General features: G+C 41.5%; 2 protein-coding genes across 5 annotated transcripts in view; both read left to right on the top strand.

Moving 5' to 3' along the window:
- The window catches only part of IMMP2L (inner mitochondrial membrane peptidase subunit 2), an 816,543-nt gene that overhangs the window by 118,693 nt on the left and 673,053 nt on the right, over positions 1 to 24,797 (top strand). The gene's annotated exons all lie outside the window — the stretch shown is intronic.
- On the top strand, positions 654 to 4,976 carry LOC138775775 (uncharacterized). Of its 2 annotated transcripts, none has more exons than XM_069956032.1 (4): positions 654 to 810; positions 894 to 1,479; positions 2,613 to 3,582; positions 4,845 to 4,976. In XM_069956032.1, exons 1-4 carry the CDS (start codon positions 694 to 696, stop codon positions 4,888 to 4,890), a joined length of 1,719 nt encoding a protein of 572 aa, XP_069812133.1. In that variant the 5' UTR covers positions 654 to 693; the 3' UTR covers positions 4,891 to 4,976. The 2 variants fall into 2 exon arrangements, with proteins under 2 accessions (XP_069812133.1, XP_069812128.1); XM_069956027.1 differs by having other exon boundaries at positions 4,833 to 4,976.

Here is a 24,797-nt window from a genome sequence, read left to right as displayed (position 1 = left end):
AGGCGCTGAACAATCCCAGACCTCTGCTACAGATAATCCAGCGGTATGGTGTGGTAAGAGGGGTTCTCCCCATATATGTATTTTAAACACACTATCTTATCAGGATGTTATGGTTTGTATTTTAGGAGGGATCCTCTAAAAAGGAGCGTACTAAGATTAAGGAGTGTCCGGTCTGCAGAAAGAGGCTTAGTAGTTCATACAATAAGACCTTGTGTGGGGGGTGCATGAACCGAGTATTAGAAGATCAAGGACCATCCTTCATTAGAAACATGAGAGACATGGTTAGGCAAGAAATCAGGGTAGGTAGAAGTATCTTGTTTCATCATTTAAATTTCGCTTTAGCTCCCCTCTACGAGTGTACTTATTGTTGTATTTCTGCAGGCCTCCCTACCCTCTCGCCCAACTTCCTCTGAGACGCCTGGAGTCAGCATTAACCCACCTCCTGACTCTCAGCCACTGGTCATTGCGGGACCAAGTCAGCAGATGGATCCCTCTCCTATAAATGAGGAAGATCAGGATCTATCACTAGAGGTGGACGATCAGGGTGAATTAGCCTCTGATCCAGAGGAGATCTCAGGGGAGGAATCTGCAGGGTCACTGTTACCAATTGAATCCATAGACGCTCTCATTAAAAATGTTAGACTAACTATGGAGATTGACGATACCCCTCAACCCAGATCCGTACAGGACATTATGTTTGAGGGGTTAGCCCCAAAAAAGAGACTGGTGTTTCCAGTACACCAGAGTATTAAGACTCTTATCTGTCACGAGTGGGCTAATCCAGACCGGAAATTCTTTATCCCACGGGCTGTAAGTCTGGTATTACATCTATCTTTGAAGAAAACTATGTAATATGACACTTATATTGATTCTAACCTTTTTCCTATTTTTAGTACAAAAGGAAATATCCCTTCGGTCAGGAGGACTGTGAATCCTGGGAGGGGGCCCCTAAGATAGATCATCCAGTGGCGAAGATCTCAAAAAAGAATGCACTGCCCTTCGAGGACACAGCAGTGCTTAAAGACCCTCTAGATAAAAGAGCCGATATATATTTAAAGAAGTCTTGGGAAGCATCCACATCCGCATTCAAGCCTTTGATTGCGACGACTTCAGTAGCTAGGTCACTAAAAATGTGGATGACTGAACTTAAAGATAAGGTCAAGGAGAGTAATCCAAATCAGGACTTTAATCAGGCATTTACTACGATTGACAATGCTGTGTCATTTATTTCAGAAGCATCAGCAGATGCCCTAAAGCTGTCAGCCCGATCAGCGGCCCTTTCAAACTCAGCCCGAAGATCTATATGGGTAAAGGAGTGGAAGGGTGATACCACATCAAAGGCCAAGCTATGTGGAGTCCCATGTGAAGGGAAGCTTCTATTTGGGTCTGCCCTGGAGTCTATCCTAGAGAAGGCCTCTGACAGAAAGAAGGGATTCCCCCTTATACCCCAACAGACCAGTAGACCATTCAGGGGAAGAGGTAGGAGACCTAGGGGGGGAAATGTCAGTAGTAGGAAAGATTGGCGACCTCAGAAGAAGAATAAGGGTTTTCTCTTTCCTTCTTCTGACAAAAAGGCCCCTCAATGACATGAGGTCCCTGTGGGAGGGCGTTTAGCTTGTTATTTTTCACAGTGGTGTACAATTTCTGGTAGCACTTTTGTGTTGGATACAATAAAATTTGGCCTTAAAATTTCTTTTTCGTCCTCCCCAGGGGAAAGATTTGTATGTACTGACCTGTCATCAGACCCTGACAAACACATGGCTCTTCTAGCTGAGATCCATTCCCTTCTAAATAAAAAAGTGCTTATCCCGGTTCCCGGGGAACAGAGGGGAGTGGGATTCTACTCCACTTTGTTTCTTGTGAAAAAGCCCAATGGTTCATACAGAACAATAATTAATCTCAAGCCACTAAACAGGGCCCTTACTTACGAGAGGTTCAGAATGGAGTCAATATCTTCTGCTATTCTGAATCTCTCGGAAAACTGCTTTATGGCCACCATCGATCTCAGGGATGCTTATTATCATATTCCTATGCATCCTGACCATTACAGATTTCTGAGAGTGGCGGTGAACATGGGCTCAGAGTTTTCTCATTTCCAGTTTACAGCCATGCCATTTGGTATCTCTCAAGCTCCCAGAGCATTCACCAAGGTAATGGCAGAAGTCATGGCACATGTGAGAGAAAGGAATATCATCATTGTCCCCTACCTTGATGACTTTCTGATTATTAACAATTCACAGACGGCCCTAGAGGCAGATATTAGATTCATAGAGTCAGTTTTTTTCTCTCTGGGATGGGAAGTCAATGAGGAAAAATCCAACAAAACGCCTAGCCAGCGGTGTAAATTCCTGGGGATCTACCTAGACTCCAGGGTTCAAAGATCCTTTCTCCCAGAGAATAAGATCTTACAGGTCCAGACAAGAATCAGGCAGCTCTCGGCTGATCCCCTTACTACTATGAGGTCAGCCATGTCATTGTTAGGACTCTTGACTTCTTGTATCCAGGCAGTACCGTGGGCACAGTATCACACCAGAAGGCTCCAGTGTCAAATTCTGTCTGAATGGGATGGCATAACTGATTCCCTAGATTCCCCTTTTTCTCTATCTCCACAGACTTTAAGATCCCTGTCCTGGTGGGAGCAACGGGAACATCTAGACAAGGGCCTTCCATGGAACATCACGGAAGTAAAGACTATTACAACAGACGCCAGTCCTTCTGGATGGGGGGCTCATACGGGACCTCTTCTTCTACAAGGGAAATGGAGCCCGGAAGAAGCCAGAGAATCCCAAAACGTACGGGAGTTAAAGGCAGTTTTTCTCTCTTTAATACAGGCACTACCAGAGCTTCAGGGGAGAAACGTAAGGGTACTGTCGGACAACGCGGCGGCAGTAGCCTACCTAAATCACCAAGGTGGAACCAGATCAGCCGACCTGATGAGGATCACACACCATATCTTCAGGTTGGCAGAACCTCATTTTCTTTCTCTGACAGCACTACACCTAAAAGGATCAGACAATACAACAGCGGACTTCCTCAGCAGGAACAAGCTAAAACAAGGAGAATGGGAACTATCCCAGGAGGTTTTCCATCAAATCTGCAGTCTCTGGGGGACCCCGAAAGCAGACCTGTTCGCCACCAGGACGAACAGAAAAGTAAGAGAATTTTATTCCCTGTCTCAGAAGGACAACCCCGCTGCCATAGACGCACTAGCACAGAATTGGGACAGCGGCCTCCTTTACGCCTTCCCACCGATCAGGCTTCTATCTCGGGTGATACGCAAAATCAGGCAGGACAAAGCAGACGTCATTCTGGTTGCTCCCTTCTGGCCCAGAAGGGTGTGGTTCGCCTGGTTGAGGAGACTGTCGATAGCAGACCCCTGGGTGCTTCCGGAGAGACGGGATCTCCTACACCAGGGACCAGTACTTCACCCGACAGCACAGAACCTTCACTTAACAGCCTGGCGTGTGAAAGGCAGCTTCTGATTGACAGAGGACTATCCCCTCAGGTGATATCCACACTTTTAGCCAGCCGAAAGAGGGTTACATCAGCCATTTACCTGAGAACTTGGAAGGCCTTTTGTAGGTACGTGAACCAGCCAATCAATGTAATTGCTCCTCCTAATATTCCACTAATTCTGGACTTTCTGCAGGAGGGTCTTAACATGAACTTGAGACCAAGCACTATAAAAGTTCAAATTTCAGCCCTTAGTGCACTTTTTGATTTCAGATTGGCTGAACATCCATGGGTGAAAAGGTTCACGAAAGCTGCAACTAGACTGGCTCCCAGTATAAGATCAAGACTCCCTCCTTGGGACTTAAATATAGTGTTATCAGGACTGACCATTTCTCCATTCGAGCCAATGTTAGAATTACCTATCAGGCTGCTATCCTGGAAACTTGCTTTCTTGCTCGCTATCACATCAGCCCGAAGGGTTAGCGAGATCAGAGCCTTCTCCATCAACCCTCCATACATGACAATTAGGGATGATAGAATTATCTTATCTCCTGACCCTGCCTTTCTCCCAAAGGTGGTATCCAATTTCCACAGGTCCCAGGAGGTAGTTCTTCCCTCATTTTGCACTAATCCATCCAACGATAGAGAGGCAGCCTTTCATACATTGGACGTTAGGCGTATTCTGTTACACTATCTGGAGGTCACTAGGGATTGGAGACAGACTGATAATCTCTTAGTATCCTTCCAGGGAAAGAACAAGGGTAAAGCAGCTACCTCACAAACCATCGCTAGATGGGTAAAACAAGCCATAGGGGAATGCTATAGATCCAGTGGAAAGGATATCCCCGTAGGGTTTGGGGCACACTCCACCAGAGCAGTAGCCACTTCCTGGGCAGAGAGGGCATCAGTCACATTAGAGCAGATCTGTAGGACCGCTACTTGGAGCACTCCACACACCTTCTTTAGACATTACAGATTACAACTATCGTCAACAGAGGACTTGACGTTTGGTAGAAGGGTACTGCACGCAGTGGTCCCTCCCTAGGCGGGGGAAATTCCTAATCTAATCTCCAGGGGTGCCGTCATAGGGCGAGAAGAGAAAACAAGAATTACTAACCGGTAATGTCTTTTCTTTGAGCCCATGACGGCACCCCGCCTAATACCCGCCCTTGAAAGAGATATGACATACCTTGACGTAGTTAATGTATGTTTAGATGTATATACTTTATTTAAAAAAAAAAAAAAAAAAAAAAAAGCGTATATATATATATATATATATATAGACATATAAAGATGTATATAGAGGTAGATATATACATATGGATATATGCAGATATTATATAACACAGTTAGTATGCTATGTTGTGTTTGTTAAAAAGATTCGCTCCTAGGATCCTTGCAAAGAACTGGTGTGGTGAGAGGAGGCGATTCTTTTAAGGTCCAGTGTTCTGTTTCCTGTCCAATGGGAATAGGAGGTGGTCCTCTCCAGGGGTGCCGTCATGGGCTCAAAGAAAAGACATTACCGGTTAGTAATTCTTGTTTTTCCCCCATACTGATGCTCGGTTTGAACTGCAGGAGATGTGCCATGTGATTGGCTGATTAGAAATTAAGTGGTAACGTGCAGTTGGACAGGTGTACCTAATAAAGTGGCCAGTGCGTGTATATTTTAGCAGTAGCTGCTGCTGCCATGCTGTGGCCTGGCAAAAAAAAAAGCAAAAAACATTTCCACCTTGGGTTGAGACCACATGCATCATATCTGAGAATTTCACTGCAAATCTACAGCTGCAGTATTCTCCGCATCTTGTGTTTTTTTTTTTATTATTTCACCGCTTTCTGTGTATAGTAATGACCATACTCCCAGATAGGGTATGTGCACACTACCGAACCTGGGTGGATCAACTGCCACGGATTCCACAGCTTACCCCCACATTCTTCGGGCAGACTGCAGAATCTGCTTGTGCATAGAATAAAGTCTATGGCAAAGGCGGAAATGTGCGCGGCCGCTAGCGGGAGCGAGCTGCAGAAACTGTGGCGGGTGAAACAATTCTTTGCTTGCCTGAAACAGTTCTTTGCTTGAAGAATTGTCTTAATGGGGTATATTCAATCCGAGTGCCTAGGGTAGCACAAATTCTAAACACAATACTGATTGTGCAGAGTGGTCTGAAAAACAGGACATGAGTTTGGATCTGTACCAAGAAAATCTTTAGTGGCGTCCAACAGAACTGCAAATCAGCTATTGCTTTTACTATATTTTTATTTGGCTTCAGCTCTTTTGTATTTCATAGGCCAATTACTTTCTAAGTCTTTTTTTAAAATAATATGTAATAGTATTTTTACTTTAATAGCTTGTTCTTCTTTAGATAACAATGTAATAATGCCTATCATTGCACAATTAGCAGCGCATTCTAGAATATCATTATATCCATTGTTCCTTATGTTCTTTTGTTAAGCGTTAATAATGCAGTAGAATAAAATTGTACTGCATTATATGTTTCTTTTCAAACCCTGAATATTTCTTTCTCTTTTTGTCCATTAAAGTTACCACAGCACCATTATACCTGCAGCCTGCTAGCTTTGCCTTCTTTGAAATCTGTGGGGAGGTTTATGAAGTTACTTGTATAATAGCATGCTACTTTCAATGACAAGGTGGTTTATGCTTCAATGTACATTTCATCCTCAAATCAAACATGTTACAATCTGATTCACTTTGATAATATGAAAAACTAAAAAAATATATTCTCTTCACATTTATATTCTAAAAGCCAATAGAATTTGTACACAGCATAAAAAAAGAATTTATGATAAAAAGGAATTTTTGAATAGCTGGAGGAGTATGCACTTTAGGGGTTGCAAAATGTTTTTTTTTCCCCATAGTGTTTTACTTAATTATATTTTATTGAATTAAATTAAACTAGCCTTATACGCAGTTAAACAATCTTTTTTTCCAATTGGTATTTCATACAGTAAATTTGATGCAGATTTGTGACTTAGCACCAGTTCCATTAATCAGAATATTTTTTATGACTGTAACAACATTCTAATGTATGGGACTGTTGCAGAATTTTTTGCAACAAATTTGCCACATGGTAATATACCCTCACTGTTGATGGTAGGTTTTAGGTATGCCGTAATTCTCCTTAGCTTCTAAGAACATCAAGCTTCTGCAACATCAAGTGCATATACATTACCTTCAGGACTTATAATGTCTAGTCTATAGAATGTCTTACATGTGCATCGTTTTGAATGTGTGGGCACAGGAGCTGTACCCAAGTGATGACAAGAGCCTAGATGACATCTGGGTTCCCACTTTAATGGCTAGGATTAGAGAGAGCTCTCATTCCAAAGATTTTAATGCTTAAAGCTAAAGCAGTGAGGCTTCCTCCATCAGCGGCCTCCAGTCCAGTCTTGGCTCTCAGGCCATGCTTCAGGCATGGCCCAGTATCAGTGGCCCAGTTTAGTTCTCTTTTACTGACAGGCAATAATTCTTTGTTAGACTGAATATATCAAAGCATTAGGTAAGTACCCTAGTGGGACCTAGAAATAATAAACTTTATTAAAGAGGATGTTCCCCCAGGTACATCCTCTTTAATCTGACACAGGGATAGAACGGCGCCGTCACGGGCAAGTCGGTACGGCGGTCCGTTTTTCGATCCGCGGCTCGGTTCCCATTTACGGCGCCGTTGTATCCACGGGTCCTGGGCCGTTGCTCAAGCACTGGAGGTAGGCCGGCCCGCCCACAGTGGGAGGGAATTCCCCCCCCTGTATGATGCGGCTCCATTGATTCTAACTGAGCCACGTCATACAGGGGAGGGAATTCCCTCCCACTGGGGGCGGGCCAGCCCACCTCCAGTGCTTGACCACCGGCCCGGGACCCGTGGATACAACGGCGCCGTAAATGGGAACCGGGCCATGGATCGAAAAATGGACCACGGCACCGGCTTGCCCGTAACGGCGCCGTTCTATCCCGGTGTCAGATTAAATAGAATGTACCTGGTGGTACATCCTCTTTAAATGGCATTAGGAGAACAAAGGTTTAAGGAGATTTATTAAGAGTGGCATGCTTATTTAAAATACAACCCTGTCCCCATTCATGCGGTGGGACCTTCGCAGAATCACAGGGATTGTGCAGTAATTTGACATGGTTTACACCTATTTCCAGGCTGAACCATGATAAATTAGGCGTGGCCTTCTTCCTACCTCACTGTGCCCCCCTGCCCACCCGTCAGGCAAGAGGGCTGGCATATGCTACAGAAAAAACAAAAATCTGCTCTTTTTCCATAGTGTATGCCAGGGCGAATTTTTGATAAATGTGAACCTAATTTTTGATGTTGAGGTGTACAGGACGCAACATAAAGTCTCCTGTCCTCAGCATAGAAAGTGGTTCACACCTTCCAGAATCTCTTTCTCACTGTTTTATGTAAGGACTCGCTTAAAGGTGCGTTTACACAGAGAGATTTATCTGACAGATCTTTGAAGCCAAAGCCAGGAACAGACTATAAGCAGGGAACAGGTCATAAAGGAAACACTGAGATTTCTCCTCTTTTCAAATCCATTACTGGCTTTGGCTTCAAAAATCTGTCAGATAAATCTCTGTGTAAATGCACCATTATCTATATTAACCCCTTAAGGTCAAAGCCTATTTTCGTTTTTGCGCTTTTGCTTATTCCATTTTAAGTTTAAAAGTCCATAGCGCTTGCATTTTTTCACCTAGAGACGTATATGAGCGCTTATTTTTTGCGAAACCAATTGTACTTTGCAATGTCAGGCATTATTTTTCCTTAACATATGCTGCGAAACCGTAAAAAAATCATTTGCGCTGTCAAATTGAAAAAAAAAAAACGAATTTGTTTTGATTTCGGGGAGTTTTGCATTTACACCGTCCGTCCTATGGTAAAACTGACTTGTTATGCATGTTCCTCAAGTCGTTACGATTACTATGATATATAACATGTATAACTTATATTGTATCGGATGGCCTGTAAAAAATTCAAACCATTGTTAACAAATATACGTTCCTTAAAATCGCTCAATTCCCAGGCTTATAGCGCTTTTATCCTTTGGTCTATGGGGCTGTGTGAGGTGTCAGTTTTTGCGCCATGATGTGTTCTTTCTATCGGTACCTTGATTGCGCATATACGACTTTTTTATAGTTTTTTATTACATTTTTTCTGGATTTGATGCGACCAAAAATGCGCAATTTTGCACTTTGGAATTTTTTTGCGCTGACGCCGTTTACCGTGCGAGATCAGGAATGTGATTAATTAATAGTTCGGGCGATTACGCGTGCGGCGATACTAAATATGTTTATTTATTTATTTATTTATATTTATAAAATGGGAAAAGGGGGGTGATTTGGACTTTTATTAGGGGAGGGGATTTTTTATTAATAAAAACACTTTTTTACTTTTTTTTTTACTGTAACTAGAAGCCCCCCTGGGGGACTTGTATATAGACAGCACTGATCTCTCATAGAGATCAATGCTGTGTATATACACAGCAAAGATCGATTAGATCGGTCATAGATTACTATGGTCTGCTGCAGGCCATAGCAATCTATTGCCGAGCCGGGATCAGCGTCATTCCGACGCTGAAGCCCGGCACGGGCAGAAGAACGGATCTCCCCCCCGCGATCGCATCGCGGGGGGGAGATCCGTCCCACTAGACACCAGGGACATGCGGCGCAGTGCCTCTAAGTGCAGCTGTCAGGTTTGACAGCTGCACTTAGAGGCTTAATTAGCCGGCGCGGCAACGGGACCCGCGCCGGCTAATAGAGGCACTGCCCGGCTGCACGTGTCAGCCGGGATCAGCGCCGTTCAGAGCGGGGTCCCGGCGGGACCCCGCTCTGAACACCCCGAGCGGCACCATGACGTATCAGATACGTCATGGGTCGCTAAGGGGTTAATTACCTCATTATTTGTCTGTAATTTTTATCTTGGGATGACAATTTGGGGACATCAAAACCTTGTTTCCCAGAGAGTTGTGGGCTCAGGATACAATATTTTTTACAGTGTTCATTGTGGAATCGATTTATTTTGTAGCTTTAGGGACCGCTGTATTTGTTGGGGGGGGGGGGGGGGCGGGGAAAGCCCACAAACATTGACAGAAAACGAAGTACTTGCAATGATGTGATAAAAACATTTTTAAGTATTGTAAACCATGAGGAGTGTTAGTAGGTAATATCAAAGATTGTTGAGAACAAATTCGTTTTGTAGTGGTAGGTTTTGGATGCATAAGACGCGAAAAATAATCATGGACAAGGGAGAAGCAGTATCTTTTGCAAGGGGCTAAATTTTAGCGGGTCCAGTGTAAGAAGCATAAGATGACCTAGAAGCATTCTCGGGGATACCCCCTCTTGAAATTTGGTATAGATGTAATCTTCCTGGATACACCCCTCTGTTTGGAATAATTCAAAAGTACTGTTCTTGATCCTGTATAGATTTTAAACATGAATCTTACTTTCTATTTAAAAAATTATAAATAAAGATTGAAGTAAAAAAAAGTATTGTAAATCATAAAAAATCTATTCATATTGGGTTTATTGTTATTGTTTATTGTTGGTTATGCCACACAGTGAATGGTTCAAGATGTAAAAAAAAAAAAAAGAAAAGAAAGAAAAGGTGGAAATTCTGTTTATTCCATTCTCCCACAAAAAGTAAATAAAATGTTATAGGTTGTTTTTATAATAAAATGGTAGCACTGAAAAACACATTCATTTATGAAAACAGAAAAAATATGGCTATTGGATTGCAACCAAACAAATATTGCCTGATCCTTAAGGCATGGATCAATATAGCTCAATGCCTCAATTATCAGAACTGCCTTAAAGAGAAACTGGCTTTGCTGCCCGTATCAGCCTAGTAAACATCAATTTTAATTTCTTAAACTGCTGTTGCAAAACTAATTCTCAACTGGTTGAAGTGCAGCAAGAGTAGTTTTTCTCCTAGAAAGCATCAATAAATAATATTTTCACCATATTTTGCCTGCAGCAGTACTTACAGTGATATTAATGCTTTCTGAATGTTTCAGAATTTATTGAAGAAACGTTATTTTACATGGCTCTTCCGTGTAATGGCCCTACAACAAAATATCCAACCCAACACTGAATGTTGCACCTTTTCAGCCTTCCACTGAAATTTCACAATTCCTATTCAAATTAAGGGACTGTCGATGTGAAGCAGGACTGGGCTTCCACAATGACAAATCTGCTTTGTAACTGCTTTCTACTCCCTACAAGCAATGAGGATCCTGAAACTTAACCTATAATGATCTAATTTACTTTACATTATTAGTATTTTAAAATGGGTGTTTGAAAGGTCAACTTTGGTGCTAAGGAAATGGAAAAAAAAAATAGACGGACATAGATCTTATTCTCACCATCCCTCCTGAATCGAGCACAATTAGAAAATCCCTCCAGCCGCGGCCCCCGGCAGCTTACAGTCCATGTCTTCAGTTCATTCTCACTTCTGGGTTCCTCTGTAATGAATAGCAGAGAAAAGGCCACTGGCAGCCTTTTTATTGGCTGGATTGCGTCACATGGCTTCCAGCTTGCTCAGCAAATCAGGAGGGGGGTTAAGGGGGGGGGGGGCATAAAGGTGGAACAGCTCCGGACAGCTGATTAACACACATTACAAAGTTATATTACTTTGTAATGCATGTTAATTAAGAGGAAAAAGAAAGGTCGGAGTTATTTTTATACTCTTTTAAGCCAACTTCATTGGGTAGTTCTCAGGGTTGGGTGTTTTTAGAGGTTTAATAGAATCCATGTAATAGTTCATTCTTTAAAATCTATAAATAATATATTTAGAAGAATAATCCTTTTTTGAAACTCTAATTTAGAGAAACCGTTACATAATGTGATGATGGCAATCTATAGTGGACTATGGGATATGAATTTGCTAAATCTACAAAAAAGGCTCCTGAGATTTAGTATAATTGACCCTATTTTGAGCCTATATATAGCAAGGCAATTACAATTAGCCCAAGGGTTTTTTCATCCAAAAATGGCATTATTTGATTAATAATTAAAGAAGTAAATAAGAATATGCACATCATGCAGGAATTCTGTTCCCTGCTACATTTACATTAAAGCTTATTAAAATAAGTACTGGACATTCAATCACATAATATGGAAATTGACTTTAAAACTTTATTATCTCTAACCTGTGAACCTCTTTTAGTTAATAAAAAAAAAAATAAACTAAAACTTTTTCATTTCTAGCATATTAGTAATCTGGTATGTAAAACTGATGATTTAGTGTCTAAAATTGCTGAGCCATTAGTAGCAAAATAAAGATATGCGGTCTTGTTTCCAGAGTGATTGGATTTATTTGCATATAATTTAGAGAAGCATGCTAATTTTTCTTAAGTTAGTAAATGCTGAAAGCCACAGTTTGTCATCACAATTATTGTTATAAAGCCCTTTACAATTCTTTATGAATGTTTTCTACTTGTTTTTTATTACATTTTTATTAATCAATTACTTTATTTGGCAGGATGTTGGACATTTATTGTTAGAATAATGCGTCAACTTACTGTATTCTGCACTTACTGTATTCTGCACACTGTACATAGCATTCAAATCAGATCCTGTCCCCACTGGGGTTCACAATGTAAATTCTAAATTCACCTAGTAGTATGTTTTGGAATATGGGAAGAAACTGGAGTATCTGGAGGAAACATGCTGCCTGTTCTTGGTGGGAGTTGAACTAAGGACCCCTGTGCTGCAGTGCTGACCACTTTGCTACTAGGCTGCCATTGGACTCTACATATACAACACATACTATATACACAGTATCTAATCTTGGACAACACCTTTAATTAGCACTTTTGTAGCCTCCTGTGGGGGGATAAAAAAAAATTTCTTTAATTTGGAGATGGAAAGAGGTGGTAAGAGATTTGCCTTGAGGTTTTTTTTTTTTAATTGACCCAAGTCACATGTTACAGCTCTTCAGTCTTTATGGAAGAAAATAATTTTTGGAGGGATAGAGGGGCACTGCCATATGCCTTTTTTGCAACAGGTCAGTTTATAACATTTCTGATTGGCTAGGTTTATAACCTTCAATTGTAAGAGCATCTAGGTAAAACAGTGGAATCCCAAAGCAATATTGGTGAAGCCACAGCAGACATCATTACCTAGGGAACCCAAACATGTGCCCCTTGCTGCTGGAGGCCCATTCAGTTGCCATTGCTGCGCCTTCCTCTTTAGCTGTAAACCCTTCTAATGAGTGCTTACAATTAACTACGGAATAATAGTGTCCATAAGAGGCGGATAAAGGCAAGAAGTTACTGGAGAACTAAAATGAGTCAGGCTTAGGAGAGATATCACTAGCAGCTAGAAGCAGGAGGATAAGTAGACAGAGCAAATGGTTGAAGTTTACCTATCATCTTTAGCAGGCAGCAGGATACGCTGTCAAAATCCTGCTGCTGTGTTCCCGATGCAGACTTGTGCTAGAGACAGAGTTATTCCAGCAGCGCAGTTGATTGACTGGTATAGAATGCGCTGCCAGGAGAAATTGCCTCTGGTGCATACCTGCATCGGGAGCGCAGCAGCAGGATTTTGACAGTGTATCCTGCTGCCTGCTAAAGATAATAGCAATGATGATAGTAAATAGTGCATGTCAGCAGTGCATTTGCTCCCTGGGAAACATAAATATGCAAAAAAAGAGCCCTTGGTGCCTCATTTAAGAGTCTTGAAACACAAGACCAGCCATCCCTCCGGTAAGGACCCAGCCAAGGGGTGGCTCCTGTAGGGAAACCACCAAAACCACCATATTAAGTGGCCCTATAAGTCAATGTAATGACAAGGGAAAACCCAAGGCCAGGTATCCATCCACAGACAGCTGTTTTGGGGTGTTGCCCCTCATCAGTGGGGAGCAGGATTCTGGCTATGTGGGAGCAATGCCTAGTAGAGCTATCAGAGAACTAGATCACTGATCTCTGGGAGACCAGCCAAGAGAGAGGAACTGATGTGCATGAAGTCTTCTGAATTCATGGCAAAGACATAACATATAGATAAGTACAGTCTGACACAGTGCTCTCTGCTGCCACCTTTCTCCCAGACAGGAACTGTCTAGTGCAGAGAGGTTGTTTATGGGGATTTACTACTGCTCTGGAAAGTTACTGTCTTGACCACAGATGTCAGCAGAGAGCACTGTGTCAGACTGAAGAGAAAACACCACTTCCTACAGGACGTATGGTGGCTGATAAGTACTGGGAGACTTGATAGTTTTTAATAGAAGTGAATTACAAATTAATATAACTTTGTGAAACCAGTTGATTTGAAAGAAAAATATTTTTGCCAGAGTATCCCTTTAATAGTACCTGATACTCAGGGATACAACAAGATTCATTTTAAAATGATGTAGTAAATCTGAATCTTTTTAAAATAGCTAAATTAACATTTTCATGAGAGTTTGTCTTTCTGTTCATTCATTTTATAAATCTTTTATTTTTTAGCTACATTTCATATACTTAAACTGCTGAATTTATTGTGATCATCCGGTAGTTCATCTCCTGTTTTTATATTTAAGATGTATTTCCAGTAACAGCTGTTTGACAATTATGTCTGTCTTAGATACTTTACAAAAAGGTTAAGATCAGATGATAAAGTGACTTGCACTTTCCTTTGTCATTAGGGTATACTTTTTAACCAATGAACATATGGACGACACTGCAAACTGGAGGAGAGTGTAGGGTGGCAGTAATAATTAGTGCTCCACAAGGTGCTCATTCAACTGAATCCAAGCTAAATAGCCATTCATTAACAACTTGTCTTTCACATTATAAGGGAAATATATGGGATCACTAGGGGTAATATTAAATTTATTACCATCATTTAACTGATGGCTTGAGAGTAATGTCTGATTCCATTGGCATGGTATGTATTTTTGGTATGTTTTTTTTTTTTCCCTTATTTTTTTTGTTATCTATTTGTAAAAGGAAATATAGATATTTTAGAATTGGCGTTTATCCCATTTGATATAAACAACCAAGATGCATTTTCCTTGTTTTTAAGGACACTCAACTGGTTATACTAACATATTGTTGTATTAAAAATAAATCTAGCGTTCTCAACAGAAACATGATGGAGAGTGATTGCTAGGCATGAAGTAATTTAATAGATTTAGTTTGTTAAAATAACATTCAGCTTGGTTGAACACAAAGGACTGATTTGGTGTTTAAATAACAAATAAATAAAATTGAAAACTTGCAATAGAAGTAGCTTGTCGGCACTACACCAATGTATGTGGGCTGAAAAAAAGGGAAATTTTGGCAGCACATCTATGACTCTGTTCACACTGCAGGTTGCACGCTGCTTGTGGCTTAAGTACAGACAAAAAACAAAAGGTGCAACAGCAACCAACAGGTGTAAGGGCTTACCGTATATACTCCTCCCAGCGTACACACGGCAAACACCTACTCTGTAGATATTAAAAATTTAAATATAATTTTTTTTTTTAGAAAAGTGAGGATCTTAACAAACTATTTGATCAAACAGAGTGTACCATGTCGCCAACGTTAAGGCGTCCTCGAGACATGGACCCTACTGTAGCATTTTCACACTAGCAATGGCCTCTCCTGGGCTGAATAAGCCTACAACTGGGCAAATAGGAGCCAAATAATTTCTTTTATAGCAGCCTTGGGACATGGGTAGAGTGCAGGCCAACAGGAGGTAGCCCCCCCCCCCCACACACATTCAACAGAAAAAAAGGGAAATTTTGGCAGCACATCTATGACTCTGTTCACACTGCAGGTTGCGCACTGCTTGTGGCTTAAGTACAGAAAAAAACCAAAGGTGCAACAGCAACCCACAGGTGTAAGGGCTTACCGTATATACTCCTCCCAGCGTACACACGGTAAACACCTACTCTGTAGATATTAAAAATTCTAATATAATTTTTTTTTTTTAGAAAAGTGAGGATCTTAGCAAACTGTTTGATCAAACAGAGTGTACTATGTCGCCAACGTTAAGGCGTCCTCGAGACATGGACCCTACTCTAGCATTTTCACACTAGCAATGGCCTCTCCTGGGCTGCAATGTATGGGGGCTGCAATGAATTAGAAATCCCAGGAGGAAAGCCAGGTGGTGCTCAAGCCACATACTCATAGAAAAGTCAGTCACATAGCAAGTACAAAAGCAGTAGCACTCACTCTTGTCCACTCTTCATGGATCTCTTTGTGTTTGTGAAACTGCATCACATAAAACTTGCTGACATCAGCAGAGAGACTCTAGTCGGGTGCACAGTGACAGCCTTTTCACGTTCACATTGGGCTTCTGGCAGTGGGTTATTCCTCTCTACAAGTTAAAAAAAACCTTGGCCAAGTATGCATTTGTACACATTTGACTGATGACTATCTAAAATGCATGGCAACCCCAACATTACTGACCAAACACTAGGATTTACCTGAATAAATAGACTGAAGTGGTAAAAGTGTTAAATGTATGGTCCAGTCCTAAAGGTGCACATTAGCTGTGTTACTAACAGGGTGAGGTTTTCTTTTCCTTTTCCTTGCACAACTGTTTGGCAAAGTACAATACTTTATAAAGGACAGTTAGCTTTAAAAATCATTTGAAAAAGAAAAACCTGTGCTGTAATGGGAATAAATATATCGCTCAGTGTTTTTACTGGAATGAATGTGACCTTCATGCAGTATTCGGCTGTTGTGCACTAGATTGCCGTTGGCTCTCTCCTCTCGATGGCCTGTGAGTGATCATTGATGGACATAGCAGCTGTGTATGGTGTCTGTCGAGTTGTTGTAATCAAAGCAAAATATTCACAAATGGAAAACTCTTGAACTTTTTATAGACTACTTTCAAAGTCTAAGTCCTTTGATAAATAAAAGCTAAAAATGTATCAAAGAAGTAAAATTCCTTGAGGATTAATTCTCTGTGTTCTAGCTGATAATATTTTTAAACCAGAGTTTTACATTTTACTATATTTATGTTACTGACCTCTTCACAGTAGCCTAAATAATGTACATTTATGAAGCCGGCAAAATTTTGGGGCAGAAATTGATATGTTATGTTAAAATACATTGAACTAACTGAAATAAATAGAAGCAATACTGTTTACATTTTTTTTGGTTAAGATAAATTGCTATGTTGTAGATTTAAATCCCATAACACAGGTTCATTTCTGTGTAGGATTTTATTTCATAGCACATCTTTAACACATTGCTTGTATTTTAAATGCTGCAAACGTTTTTTGTGAAAATCTTCAGCATACATGCCACATTTAGCCTTACCCTTAGGCTGCATTCCCATGTTCTGTATGTACAGTCCACAGGCAGCGTGTATGGCACGGATTGAACTGTGGGAACTCCTAGCCATGTCATTTCAGTACTGCAGAGCGTTAACTGTTTCGGTGCTCACTGCATAATAATGAATTATAATGCAGGGAGTTCCGGCAGTTCAGTCCATGCCATACAGGCTGCCTATGAAATATATATACTGAACATGGGATTCAGCCTGAGAGTTCAGGGCGTGCACCTGTTGTTTCAGGAGATGCATCCATGAATTAGAGGCTGATTCACTTTTTTTTCTTTTTTTTTTTGCTGCAAGGTTACTAATTCCATTGACTAAACCATGTTAGACTGGGTTCACACTCCATTTGGGGAACTCCATCACAAGTTGTGTTTATTTTGCATGAGTGGGCAGAAAAATACTGCAACTGGTCTTTTCGATGGAGGCTCCGAACAGATCCCTGGTGGAAGTGTGAACCCAGCCTTAGCTATCAAAATAGGTATTTAGAATTAGGCTACATTCACATGTTCAGTAGAATTTCAGGAAGGTATATGATGTCTCCAATGGTCCGTAATCTTTGTCAGCATTCTGCAAAAAATGTGTCCATTTTGCATCAGTAATCTGTATTTTTTTGTGAATAAGCAAAGAAGGGGAATGTGATAGTGTAAACAAATGGGAATAATGGTTTAAAATAGTTACTCATCCCTATTTTTTGGGGATTGTTTTATTGGATTTGCGGACCTTTAGGATGTTTCTTCTATAAAAAAAAATTACTAATCTGCAAAAATAATGTCAGTTTTCAAAGCTTTCTATAGGACAAGCTGTGCTGTAATTACAGTTCATACTAAAGCTTGTCAATAATTTTTACAGATTACGGATCAGCAGTGTGAGCAGCCTACTGGGAATCAATGGGCCCTAAATTTGTCCGTAATTGCATATGTGCAGTTACAGACAAGTTTATGGAACTTGTGAATGTAGCCTAAGAGATGAGTGAACCATGAGTGTGCTTGGGCATTTGATTACCGGTAGCTGAAGAAGTTGAATGCAGCCCTATGGGAGTCCGCAGCCTATGGCCATGTTTACATGGTGTAAGAGACCGTCCGTTTCGTGACCTGGCCGGGACACGAAGTGGCCAGTCTCTTAAAAGATTATCCCGGCCGGTACTGCAGTACCGGCCGGATGATCTTTCGGCCTGCACAGTTTTGATGCGGGCCCATCCGTGTGCGCCCGCATCAGAACTCCCCACAACACACAATAAGCAAACGGCCAGAGCCGCTCGCTTCATTGTGTGAACTGACAGAGCTTTCTGCAACGTGTCAGTTCTTTGCGGCGCCGCGGGGGATCCCTGCCCGAGCATATACGATGTGTATGAGTTCCGGCCAGGATCCCATAGAAGGCTAAGCAGCATAGCTTTACATAAAGCCGTACTTTTACGAAAAGTTACGTTGTGTGAATATAGCCTATGGCTTTATCCATTGAGGCTGTATTCAACTTCTGTATCAACCATCATTGGCTGAGCTACTCTTCAGAATAAGCTGGCATTGAGTACACCTTTAAATATTTTTTTTGTTTAATTTTTTTTTTTTAAGAATTTTGTTAATGTTTTTTTTTTTTTTTTTTTTTACATTTTATTGTCTATATTATAAAATAATCCTAAAATCTTGCACTTTTTATTCTCACCACTAAAATTAAGCTTAGACTTCCTGTTCTGTCTGAAGTGATAAAAGTAGGGTGTTGTATAGTGATTTGTACAGCATTACAACTGTATAACACTCTATACATTGCTAATATGGTAAATGACTATTCTAGCTGCAAATGTCTGGTTTTTGGTGCAATATCTACATAGGTGTATAGAGGCCCATTTCTAGCAACTATCACTCCAGTGTTCTAATGGTACAATGTGTTTGCTCATTGGCTCAGAAGGCTAATTGATGATTAGAAAACCCTTGTGCAATCATGTTCACACATCTGGAAACTGTCTAGCTTGTTACAGAAGCTACAAAACTGACCTTCCTTTGAGCAGATTGTGTTTCTGGAGCATCACATTTGTGGGGTCAATTAACCTCTTAAGGACATAGGACGTACCGGTACGTCCTATGTCCTCATTAGCACTTCAAAGCGGGGCCGCGCGGCGGCCCCGCTTTGAAGTGCCGCGATCCCGGGTGCCGCGTGTAGCCCGGGACCGCCGCTATTAGCGGGCACGGTCCGATCGCCGTGCCCGCTAATTAGCTAATCGGAGGCAGCTGTCAAAGTTGACAGCTGCCTCCGATTACCGGAGGCAACGTTTCCCTGGTGTCTAGTGGGGGAGATCGCTCCCCCGGGACCTTGTCCCGGAGGAGCGATCTCCGTTACTGATGCCGGCCGGGGACGCGTCCAAGATGGCGCCGTCCTCGGCTCGGCACTCGTTTGTTTCCGGCTGCAGCAGCCGAAAGCAAACGAGTGCCGATCTCATGGATCTCTGCAGCATATCTATGCTGCAGAGATCTCTATGAGAGATCACAGTGTATATACTAGAAGTCCCCCAGGGGGGCTTCTAGTATATGTGTAAAAAAAAAAAAAAACGTGTTGTTAATAGTAAAAATCCCCCTCCCCTAATAAAAGTCTGAATCACCCCCCTTTTCCCAGGTTTTAAATAAAAGTAAACAAATAAATAAATAAATAAACATGTTTGGTATCGCCGCGTGCGTAATCGCCCGAACTATTAATTAATCACATTCCTGATCTCGTACGGTAAACGGCGTCAGCGCAAAAAAATCCCAAAGTGCAAAATTGCGCATTTTTGGTCGCATCAAATCCAGAAAAAATGTAATAAAAAGCGATCAAAAAGTCGTATATGCGCAATCAAGGTACCGATAGAAAGATCACATCATGGCGCAAAAAATGACACCTCGCACAGCCCCATAGACCAAAGGATAAAAGCGCTATAAGCCTGGGAATGGAGCGATTTTAAGGAATGTATATTGGTTAACAACGGTTTGAATTTTTTACAGGCCATCAGATACAATATAAGTTATACATGTTATATATCGTTTTAATCGTAACGACTTGAGGAACATGCATAACAAGTCAGTTTTACCCCAGGGCGAATGGCGTAAAAACACATTTCCCCCAAATAAAAGAAATGCGTTTTTTTTTTCAATTTCACCACACTTTGAATTTTTTTCTGGTTTCGCAGTGTACTTTATGCAAAAATTCAGCCTGTAATTGCAAAGTACAATTAGTGACGCAAGAAATAAGGGGTCATGTGGGTTTCTAGGTGGAAAAATGCAAGTGCTATGACCTTTTAAACACAAGGAGGAAAAACCGAAAACGTAAAAACGAAAATGGGCCATGTCCTTAAAGGGTTAAACTCAAAATGGCCAGAAAAAGAGAACTTTCATCTGAAACTTGACAGTGTATTCTTAGAAATGAAGGCTATTCCATGCGAGAAATTGCTAAGAAATTGAAGATTTCCTACAACGGTGTGTACTACTCCCTTCAGAGGACAGCACAAACAGGCTCTAACCAGAGTAGAACAAGAAGTGGGAGGCCGCGTTGCACAACTAAGCAAGAAGATAAGCACATTAGAGTCTTTAGTTTGAGAAACAGACGCCTCAAAGGTCCGCAACTGGCATCTTCATTAAATAGTACCCGCAAAACACCAGTGTCAACATCTACAGTGAAGAGGCGGCTGCGGGATTTTGGCCTTCAGGGCAGAGTGGCAAAGAAAAAGCCATATTAGAGACTGGCCAATAAAAGAAAAAGGTTAAGAAAGGCAAAAGAACACAGACATTGGACAGAGGAAGACTGGAAAAAAGTGTTGTGGACGGATGAATCCAAGTTTGAGGTGTTTGGATCACAAAGAAGAACGTTTGTGAGACGCAGAACAAATGAAAAGATGCTGGAAGAATGCCTGACGCCATCTGTTAAGCATGGTGGAGGTAATGTGATGGTCTGGGGTTGCTTTGGTGCTGGTAAGGTGGGAGATTTGTACAGGGAAAAAGGGATTCTGAATAAGGAAGGCTATCACTCAATTTTGCAACGCTATGCCATACCCAGTGGACAGCGCTTGAATGGAGCCAATTTCATCCTACAACAGGACAATGACCCTAAACACACCTCCAAATTGTGCAAGAACTATTTACAGCAGAAGCAGGCAGCTGGTATTCTATCGGTAATGGAGTGACCAGCACAGGCACCAGATCTCAACCCCATTGAGCTGTTGTGGGAGCAGCTTGACCGTATGGTACGCCAGAAGTGCCCATCCAACCAATCCAACTTGTGGGAGCTGCTTCTAGAAGCGTGGGGAGCAATTTCTCCAGCTTACCTCAACAGATTAATAGCTAGAATGCCAAAGGTGTGCAATGCTGTAATTGCTGCAAAAGGAGGATTCTTTGACGAAAGCAAAGTTTGATGTAAAAACAATGTTATTTCAAATACAAATCATTATTTCTAACCTTGTCAATGTCTTGACTCTATTTTCTATTCATTTCACAACGTATGGTGGTGAATAAGTGTGACTTTTCATGGAAAACACAAAGTTGCTTGGGTGACCCCAAACTTTTGAACGGTAGTGTATATATGTATCAGCTGGGGGGTGGGGGGGGGTACAGGTCTATAATAAACAATGTATACTTACCTGCCCCTGTGCCCGGCAGGAGTAATTCTCGGTCTGGTTTCACGTTCATCATGGCCCCGTCTCCTTCTGCAGCAACAGCCGGTTTGTGAGTGCATCAGTGTCCCACCCCAGTTACTAATTGGCTGAAAGGGCAGTCCATCGGCCAGGTATGTGACATTGCAGTATCAGAAGCTGTTGGAGGCTGGTGGTTTGAAGATATCGGGAAGGCATCGCTGTGAGGGCACATGGATGGAGTATACTTTATTATGTTCCTGCACCCCCTGCCTCCCTCTGCTTTTTTATTTTTATGGGACTTCTTCTTATATAGAACATCTTCTTAATAGAACTTTCCTGGTATATTTTCTTCTTAAATATTCAAACCAGCTACTAATACGTTTGCTTGTAATCTGTTTTTGATTAATACATTTTTTAATAGTTTTTTTTTTTTATTTCATGTGTGTCATAAATCTTGCTTGATCTGCTGTTAACAGTATAAAGCAGGGTGCCCATAATGAAGAGTGTGAGATTTACATTTTTAGGTAGTGTCAAAGAAAAATTGAACTTGAAAACTCAATATAAACCTTAGTTTAGGTGATGAAATTTTTTTTTTAAAGAGCTGTGTTTGAACTCTCCTGTAAGAGTTATTTAGTTTCCTTGTTCTCCTCAAGTTTAAACAAATATCATAGTCACATTTAGTGTTTGGCAGGTGGAGATCACCAAGAGACTTCTTATGTTGAGAAAAAGTTCTTAGAAGTTTTACAATGGCAATGAAATCCTTAATCAGCTTCACGGTTATTGATAGTAATTATCTTTTCTTCAGGTGCTGTGAGGCTTCTAGCATCCTTCTGAGGCTTGTAATGCTTTCTACCAGTAACTTTATTGACTAATTAAAATTGCTACTATTTAATATTGCATTACAATATAAACTCTGTATGCCATTGAAGCCTCCACTAGGCTCACACTTAAGTACTGCGTTCACATTGCAGTGACCAAGAATAACTAGATGTTCATTGGTCGAAGACAAAACCAACATTTTCATTTGTAAATTGTAGGGTTTTGCTTTAATTAAATTTTATTAATAAAAGACCGATATGGTAAGCAAAGCAATCTAATCTGCGGTGGCTGATGACAGATTGGGTTATTTACAGCAGTTTAGTTGGTTAACTTTTAAGGCTATGTTCACACAACGTGAACATCTGGCCGTTCTGTGACCCCGGCCAGGTCACGAACTGGCCCGTCTCTGCCCGGATTATCGCGACTGGTACTTAAGTACCGGCCAGATTATCTTTCCGGCCGCAGAGTTCTGATGCAGGCGCATCAGCGCGCGCCCGCATCAGTGCTTCCCCCTGCACACTATGAAGCAAGTGGCCGGAGACGCTCGCTTCATAGTGTGAACTGACAGGATTTCCTACGGCCGCAATTCATTGAATTGCGGCCGCAGAAAACTGACATGTCAGTTATTTGCGGGGCCGCATGAGATCCCGGCCGGAGTGTATACGATGTGTATACACTCCGTCCGGGATCCCATTGAAAGTAAGGCATTGTTTCACCCCACAAAAACTACGTCCGTTGTTGCCATACTATACAGGGAAATTTAGGATGTTTTAAGTGGAACGCATCTTTGTTGCATAAATGAGTCTCTTGTAAAAAGAGAATATCACAATTAGAAGAAAGGGCCTCTTTCCACGTAAATCATCTCTTGAACGGAGAATTAACGAACATTTAAACTTAAAAAATTAACACCCATTGTGAGGTAAGTATAAACAAGACTTGAGCAGTGTTGTTAGTATTATAAACATAGTAATGGCAATCAAGTATAAAAGGCTGTATACATAAACATCAGAGGACCAAGCAAACAATTTATTTTGTAAGGAATAGAAAACTGAAAAAATTTCAGAAAAAAAAACCATAAAGAAAATATTTTTCTCTTTCAGGGAAGCTAGGTGGGTAAAGCCTTAGCCCTTTAGGGTGCCTTCACACCTACCGGATCCACAGCGGATCTCACTTCTGCGGATTCGAAGCGAGAACCGCAGCGGATCCGGTACCATTCACCCCTATGATAGCACATATTCGCAGCGGGATTAAAATCCCGCTGTGAATATGTGCTTTAACCCCTCTCTGTCCGCACCCCCACCGCCGCATTAGCCCATCCTCGGCCGCATCCCCCCATCCCCGCCGCATCCAGCAGCCCGCATCCCCAGCCGCATCCTGCAGCCCGCCGCCGAGAGCATAAAGTACCTGCTCGGCGGCGCGGCTGCAGTGAGGCTCCCGACTCCGGTTCCGCTAATGAGTAGGATGCAGCGGGGGATGCGGCCGGAGATGGGGATGCGGCCGAGGATGGGCTAATGCAGCAACGGGGCTGCCGTCAGCGAGGGGTTAAAGCGCATATTCACAGCAGGATGTTAATCCCGCTGCGAATATGTGCTATCATAGGGGTGAATGGTACCAGATCCGCAGCGGTTCTCACTTCGAATCCGCAGAAGTGAGATCCGCTGTGGATCCGGTAGGTGTGAAGGCACCCTTAAGGACGGAGACAGTCTTCATTTTTGTGCTTTCGTTTTTTCCTCCTCGTGTTTAAAAGGCCACTGCGCTTGCATATTTCCCCTACAGACCCACATGAGCCCTTATTTTTTGAGACACCAATTATACTTTGCAATTACAGACTTCATTTTTCTATAAAATATTCTGCAAAACCAGAAAAAAAAATATATGTGCAGTGAAAAAAAGGTAGAATTCCTTATATTTTGAGGGTTTTTGTGTTTACACCGTTCGCCCTATGGTAAAACTGACATGTTATCTGTTCCTTAAGTCCGTACGATTACAACAATATGCAACTTGCATGACTTTTATATTATTTGATGGCTTTTAAAAAAATTTAAACCTTTAAAAAAAAAAAACTAAATTTGTTTAAAATTTGTCTATTCCCATCCTTATAACGCTTGTATTGTTTGATCTATGGGGCTGTGTGAGGTATCATTTGTTTGCGTATATGGGACTTTTTGATCACTTTTTATTACATTTTTTTTCTGGATTTGATGTAAACAAAAATGTGCACTTTTGCACTTAAGCGGCTTTTTGCACTTACGCTGTTTACCGTGTGCGATCAGAAATATGATAATTTATTAGTTAAGGCGATTACACATACGGGCTGCAATACTAAATATGTTTTTTTTTAAATTAATTTATTTATTTATTCTCCGATTGAGATCAATGCTGTGTATATAATAGAGCACTGATCCATCAGATCAGTGTTCTATTATACTGGTCTGCAGCAGACCAGATGCACTGATTGCTGGGCCGGGATCAGCGTCATTCCAACGCTGAGCCCTGGACGGCTCAGTAAATGGGATCTCCCCTCTGCGATCCCATCGTGGGGGGGAGATTCCCCCCACTAGACACCAAGGAGAGGGGCCAAGCACTATTTAAATGCAGCTGTCAGCTGGATTTAAATAGTTAATTAGCCAGCAGCTGTGATTGGCTGCGCCGGCTAATGCCAGCGATCCC

Source organism: Dendropsophus ebraccatus, chromosome 1 (genome assembly GCF_027789765.1).
Source record: "Dendropsophus ebraccatus isolate aDenEbr1 chromosome 1, aDenEbr1.pat, whole genome shotgun sequence".
Taxonomy (NCBI): Eukaryota; Metazoa; Chordata; class Amphibia; order Anura; family Hylidae; genus Dendropsophus; species Dendropsophus ebraccatus.
This window is presented reverse-complemented; position numbering and strand designations above follow the sequence as displayed.

Excerpts from the sequence above, each read along its gene's own strand:
- LOC138775775 (XM_069956027.1), top strand. The coding sequence starts at position 694 with ATGTTTGAGGGGTTAGCCCCAAAAAAGAGACTGGTGTTTCCAGTACAC. Across the intron at positions 1,480-2,612 it reads TAGACCATTCAGGGGAAGAG|ACTTTAAGATCCCTGTCCTG; the intron begins GTAGGAGACCTA and ends CTATCTCCACAG. Across the intron at positions 3,583-4,832 it reads ACTTGGAAGGCCTTTTGTAG|ATTCGCTCCTAGGATCCTTG; the intron begins GTACGTGAACCA and ends TTTGTTAAAAAG.